The sequence below is a fragment of the Aedes aegypti genome, chromosome 2, assembly GCF_002204515.2.
Source record: "Aedes aegypti strain LVP_AGWG chromosome 2, AaegL5.0 Primary Assembly, whole genome shotgun sequence".
In the NCBI taxonomy this organism is placed as follows: Eukaryota; Metazoa; Arthropoda; class Insecta; order Diptera; family Culicidae; genus Aedes; species Aedes aegypti.
The window spans coordinates 396,037,907-396,043,906 of record NC_035108.1 but is presented as its reverse complement, the minus strand read 5'-3'; the positions used below and the strand labels follow the sequence as shown (position 1 = coordinate 396,043,906).

Here is a 6,000-nt window from a genome sequence, read left to right as displayed (position 1 = left end):
GGTGCACAGTTAACTGATTCTCAAAAAGTTCGTCTCTCATCTTCTTTTTGCTTGTACCAGAGTGTGCGTATACATTAATGAAATTTATGCCATTGATAATAATCGATAAAACTCTTCCCGATGGATCAAAAATTTGAGAATGGAAATCGATACCCTTCCTTACTAATACCCCTGTCCCTTTTTTATCGCTACTTAAATTAATCAACGCAGTGTGAGTTGATAGAAATCCAAAATTTTCAAAAATCACTTCTTGTAGGAAAAGCACATCTACGTCATAACTTAGGACAAAATCCCGCAAAAGTGACCTATTAACGTCGCTGTTCGAACTGTTAAGGTTGAGGGTTCCGATTGAAAATATAAAGTTCATTTCACAATACTACGAGTATGAATTAATTTTTAGACTTCTTACTTCTCGACCGAGTTTGTCTCACCTGGTCCGCCAGCAGATTCTGCGTTTCCGGAACCGTTATTTCCTCAACCACATCAGCCTCTGTTGCCGATGTTTCAGAGTCATCCGTGCTCTTACCGGATGTTTTCTTTGCTAGCGCACGCTTCCTCGATTCAACCGTCTGGAATCCTTGGTCGTCATCTTTCGGAGGTTCCGTTTCCTCCACATGGGTCGTCGTGCCAGTATCAACTGCTGGCTCCATACTTTTATCCACCACCTCTGACTGCGTCTGTTGTTGCTCACTCAAAGCAGGGAACTCCTTGGACGTTGACGCGACTGGATTGAAACCTCCAGCTCCATCTTGGACAATCCTTGCAAATGATGTCGGTTCGGCACGCGCTGTCTTCAAACGATCGTTCACTGTTTGTCGCTTTGGGCAGTTTTGCTTCACATGGTCTGGGCTGCCGCATGTGAAACATTTCGATTGCATTCCCTCATAGAAAATGCGCACTTGGAAATGTAGAACACGCAGCTGAGACGGGACGGCTGACGACATTTCCATGTGGGCACCGCGAACACCGTTCATGATTGGGTATCCGCTCTCTGCTCCATACCGCTCTCGCACTAACTGGTGAACTTTTCCGTATTTCGACAGCGCACTCGCCACGTGCCTATCCTCTACCTCGATGGGCAGACCAAATAGTCGAACATACCGAAAGTTCCCCATGGCCGTTGAAAAGGTTACCGATGTAACGCTTCCGTCGTCATAGGTGAAGGTTTCACTTGTCGCGCACTTCAAAAGTTCCGTTCTCATGATCTCCTCTGACTGGAATTTCACGTATACGCAAAACTCCCTGGGTTCACGAAACATGGCGCAAAGCATGTTCGGTTCCCATTTACGCTTCCGGAAGAAGCCGAAAATGTCTTTGTCCGATGGCATTTTGGACTTCGATCCAAAATGGATCCGGATGCTGTTGATGTGAACGTTTCGGAGTTCCATTTTCACTGTCACTTTTACAAGGTTGAACACAACCGATACAATAGTAATGGCGCTGGACTTGCCAGCCGAAACAAAGGAAATCTTCACAAAGCCGAGTTTATTATTATCGATTATCGAGGTGCACGCGCACGTCCGACACGTTTCACGTCTGAATACGAACTGATATTTGGTGTCTTTAAGATGAAACATCTCGGAATCCAAAGATGGCCGGCACAATGGCCGACTTGTGCCACTCACATTTTCAAAGGCACAAAACTGGAGAAATAGTTGGAAAACGTTTCTGATCTTCTTATTTTAAGCTTTCTGACAGTGCACAAAGCAAAAATAAAAAGTGCACGGTTGTTGGATGCTTACTTGTTTTATGGTTCTTCTTCTTCTTGTCACTATGCCCCAACTGGGAAAGAGCTTGCTTCTCAGCTTAGAGTTCAATGAGCGCTTCCACAGTTATTAACTTAGAGCTTTCTTTTGTCAAAGCTGTCATTTTCGCGTGTGGCAGGTACAATGATACTCTATGTCCAGGGAAGTCAAGGAAATTTTCATTACGAAAAGATCCTGGACCGATCGGGAATCGAACCCAAACACCTTCAGCATGGCTTTGCTTTATAGCCACGGATTCTAACCGCTAAGGAAGGCCCCGAAGTTGACGGCTTCAAAAACCAATACTTTTGAAGTTATTATGTTTGGATAGTGAAATCGATGAACTGTGCATTTCAACCATAAGTTTGTACAGAAAATACCAGATGTAAATTTGACGCATAACAAAACTTTACACAAGACTGCTCGATGTATTGTACCTATAGTTATTTTCCCCAATAGGGCGTGGGTAAATCGCAAATTTATCTAGGTTTATGGAGATGAACGTGACCGTGACTGCTTAATGCACACATGAAGTTGACTAGGAAAACAGCCCCTCCAGCAGATGAATCGAGATGCACAGGAAAAAACGCATTATTTTAAACTTTAGTCAAACGGATGTCGTAATCTGTTCCACCACCTGAATGGGTCGAGTCGGTCGGCAAAAGTTAACCCCGTTGGCGGTGGTCCAGTGGCAGTGGTTCCAATGGCAATCGGCCCCACCCCGGTGCCCGTTGGCCAACCCTTCCGGAACGCTTCGACTTCGGGAGGGATTGTTCTGCAGTCCGTTGGCGCACACGTTGCTTCCGGTCGGTTGATGGACTGCAGTCACCGAGGGGGCACGATTGTAGGATGGCGTTCCCCGGTGGGATGGGTTGTGTACTTCGCATCTGTTGATGGATTGAAAAAAAAGTGTGGTGGTTAGAAAGGTTTCAGTGTTAGTACATGGTGGAAAGCACTTTGCAGATGAGCTTCAGTTTATATTCATACTCTGCAGCATATGGGCGGATCAGGCGTGAACTTTTAGAATTTTCAAATCAATCTGATTTCAATACGTTATGTTTGTTAACAATAATTTCTCGTCGTTAAGACAGTACAAAAAATAATATTATTATGTCAATGAATATAAAATTACCTTGACTCCATTTTACTACATCAGATTTGATGAACGATGTAATTTGCGAGAGATATGCAACAAATTTACTTTTACTGATCAATGAAAATCGACAAAAGTATGCAGTTAGAGTGGACTAAGTGCTTATTGCGTTTAAAAATTCCAACAATAACAATGAAATTCCTCATAGCGCTGAGAAACTCGCGAAAGTGCAAGTTCTTTGATCAAGTTTTCGGCATCGAATTATTCATCTTTTCATTCAGCAATGGAAATTGGTAAATTTTGCATATTTCGATCCTTTTGATTTTGATTTGTGGCCTTTTTACATACTTGGATAGTTGATCAAAATTACAACAATTTCTGTGCATCCAGAGCGGATCATCGGTCAGAAAGCAATTAATTGATTGATTATTGCAATTTTAGTCGATTCCGGAGTCCGAAGGAAGTTTTTGATAGTTATATGATGTCTGTATGAAATACCCGCTCACTGGACTAATGCACTTTGACCGAATTTTACATGGTCCAGTCTGTCTGGACGTATATCTTGTGTTCAATGTCCTGAGCTAACATTACTTCAGATTTTAGACTATAGAAGTGACCGTGATTTCAAAAATGATGAACAGATCGGTAATATGTTTGGCTCAACGATTTGAATTAAATTTGGTTACTAGCATTAATTTAGTTATTATTTTACAAGAGAATGTTTAGTCAGAGTGAACTAAATCACTTATTGGTGTTTTTTTAGTTCAGTCACAGTGTGCCAAGTGTACATAGTCCATCAAAAATTCGTTCTACTAGGGCACTATTTCCCAACCTAGGTAACCACTGCAAAAGAGCTCACTGCAAGGTGCTCGTTTCAGTGAGCTTTTCACAAAGTCGGAGGTCCGCGGACTCCCTGTTTTAGAACATGGTACTAGGGATTCGATGAAGGTTTTTGCATGATTTTCATTTCATTTCGTAGACTCTTACATACACCAATGAGCTATGATAAAAGGCAAATGAAAAGTCATAAAGTTTTCAGAAAGTATTCATAAAAATTTTAAAAATAGAAGCAAAATTTGTCAACGTCTTTTAAAGACATTTTTTTCTCTGAACAGATAGGCAATTTTCACTCCTTTTTCCCTACTCACTTTTCCTTTACATACATGTTTATCAGAAAATCACAAGAAATTAAAACATAGATGATTTGTTTCAAACCATGTAGACTTTTCATAATGACCAAGTTTTTAATGTGATGAAAAAGATTTTTTTTGTTTGTGGCTGAGAAAATGAGATATAATATGAACTGTTTACCTACCGAATTTCACTTAAAACGATTAAACTAATAGCTGTCCCTCAAGTCGCTACATGTTTGTCATCTAATAAGATTATTCATGTCTCAAAACTGTATAAAATGCGCTTCAAAATTATTCTGACTTATTTTACCCCCTGACTCATCTTGACCTTTCTTACCCTATATTACGTATGGACCGTCGGGGTAAAACGCACCACCGCAGTACCTCCAAGATAAATGGTACTTTAGTCAAATTTAATCATTCCTTACGACATCTCTATCAATTTTAACGCCACTCATCATGGAAAAACATTTCCCAATTTCCACATCTAAAAAAATAAATAAATGAAACGATTTTGGCCAACTTTGACGTGGGACAAAATGTGCTATACTTAATGGTTGTTGTAAAACCTTCGGCGAAGTTCACTTTATGCCGCACAACCCAAAGTGAAGAATTGGGAAAATATATGGATTCTGCTATAAAAATCCGTTTGGTGGCACTTCATTCCTCGATGATTCTAAAATCATTCACTTTGTTTTAAATTTTGTTTTCTGGGTTTTTCACGAGTGTTTAGATTTCAGTGATAATTTTGACATCTCTCCAAGCATGATTTCGCTGCGACATTTTCCCCCGATTAGACTCAAGGATTATCATAGTACGATTTATTGCGCACAGCAAGATTTGTTTAACTAGGTAGGCTAACTGGACAATTGTCGAGAAGCTGAAACAACGTATCATATGAGACACCTTGCTTGTATATATATGCACTGCAAAATTGAATGCGAGATTCGACTGTGATAATAAGAAATTTGGGGTGAGTCTAAATGGGTCCAAAAGTCGCAATATGGTTGCCTCAATCATATGACTGTTTTAGTAATTGCGAACTTATTCAATTAGGATTGAGTTAATGATTAGGGCGCTTATATTACCCTATTTCCCTTACATCATATTGACTACTAAACAGCGATAATTTCTGAATTTGACTGACTTCTGTAAGCATCCAAGCCACAAAGAAACACAAATCAAAATTTGCTATTCTACGGCGATATTTGCTTATTTGTTGCCTTAATGTATGCATCCTACGAAGCTCATGGAAAGAGTAAGAAGCAAACGCTTACACATGCTTTAATTAGTCGACTTTACAGAACCACTGCTAAACCTAACGCTTGATGTAGGGTAACTTGTTGTATTTTCAGTAGGTTTGTTCTTTTCGTATTGGGTTGTTCTCTTAAACCCAAAACCTGAAAATCTTCTAAGCATATAAGCCCATCTTACTGTTTTCAGAAGATTTGGGGAACAAAAGAATCCATACACGAAGAGAACAAAACAGACGACAGAAATTGGCTGAAAAATTCGACAATATACAGTTGTGTTCAGAATAATAGTAGTGAAAGCCGATTTTCATACAAAATGCTCAACTTTGACATGCTGTAACTTCGTTTCCATATGAGCAATCGGCATGAAATTTTGGCAGTGAACTACAAATATGCTCAATTTCATTATCACAAAATTTGAAAATTTTCACACTACCGGCTAAAAAGTTAAGCACCAGGTGAAATCGCTCAAAATAATAGTAGTTTTAATAATTTAAATATCTGCTGTATTTTGAGTTTTAGAATTTTTCTTTACACATCGTTTCAACCGTTTCCACCCAAGCTTTAAATATATAGACAAAACAATTTTTTACTTAATTGTTGCTGAACAAAAATTTACAAAAGAAAAACTACTATTATTTTGAGCGATTTCACCTGGTCCTTAACTTTTTAGCCGGTAGTGTGAAAATTTTCAAATTTTGTGATAATGAATTTCAGCATATTTGTAGTTCACTGTCAAAATTTCATGCCGATTGCTCATATGAAAACAAAGTTAC

General features: G+C 39.2%; 1 protein-coding gene across 2 annotated transcripts in view; it reads right to left on the bottom strand.

Annotated features, from left to right (window-relative positions):
- Nucleotides 1–2,131: 2,131 nt before the first annotated feature.
- Nucleotides 2,132–6,000, bottom strand: part of LOC5575506 (monocarboxylate transporter 8) — a 163,957-nt gene continuing 160,088 nt past the window's right edge. For both annotated transcript variants that reach the window (XM_021847031.1, XM_021847032.1), the window contains exon 13: nucleotides 2,132–2,632. In XM_021847031.1, the coding sequence (XP_021702723.1) occupies nucleotides 2,353–2,632 (280 nt within the window). In that variant the 3' untranslated portion in view covers nucleotides 2,132–2,352. The remainder of the gene's footprint in view (nucleotides 2,633–6,000) is intronic.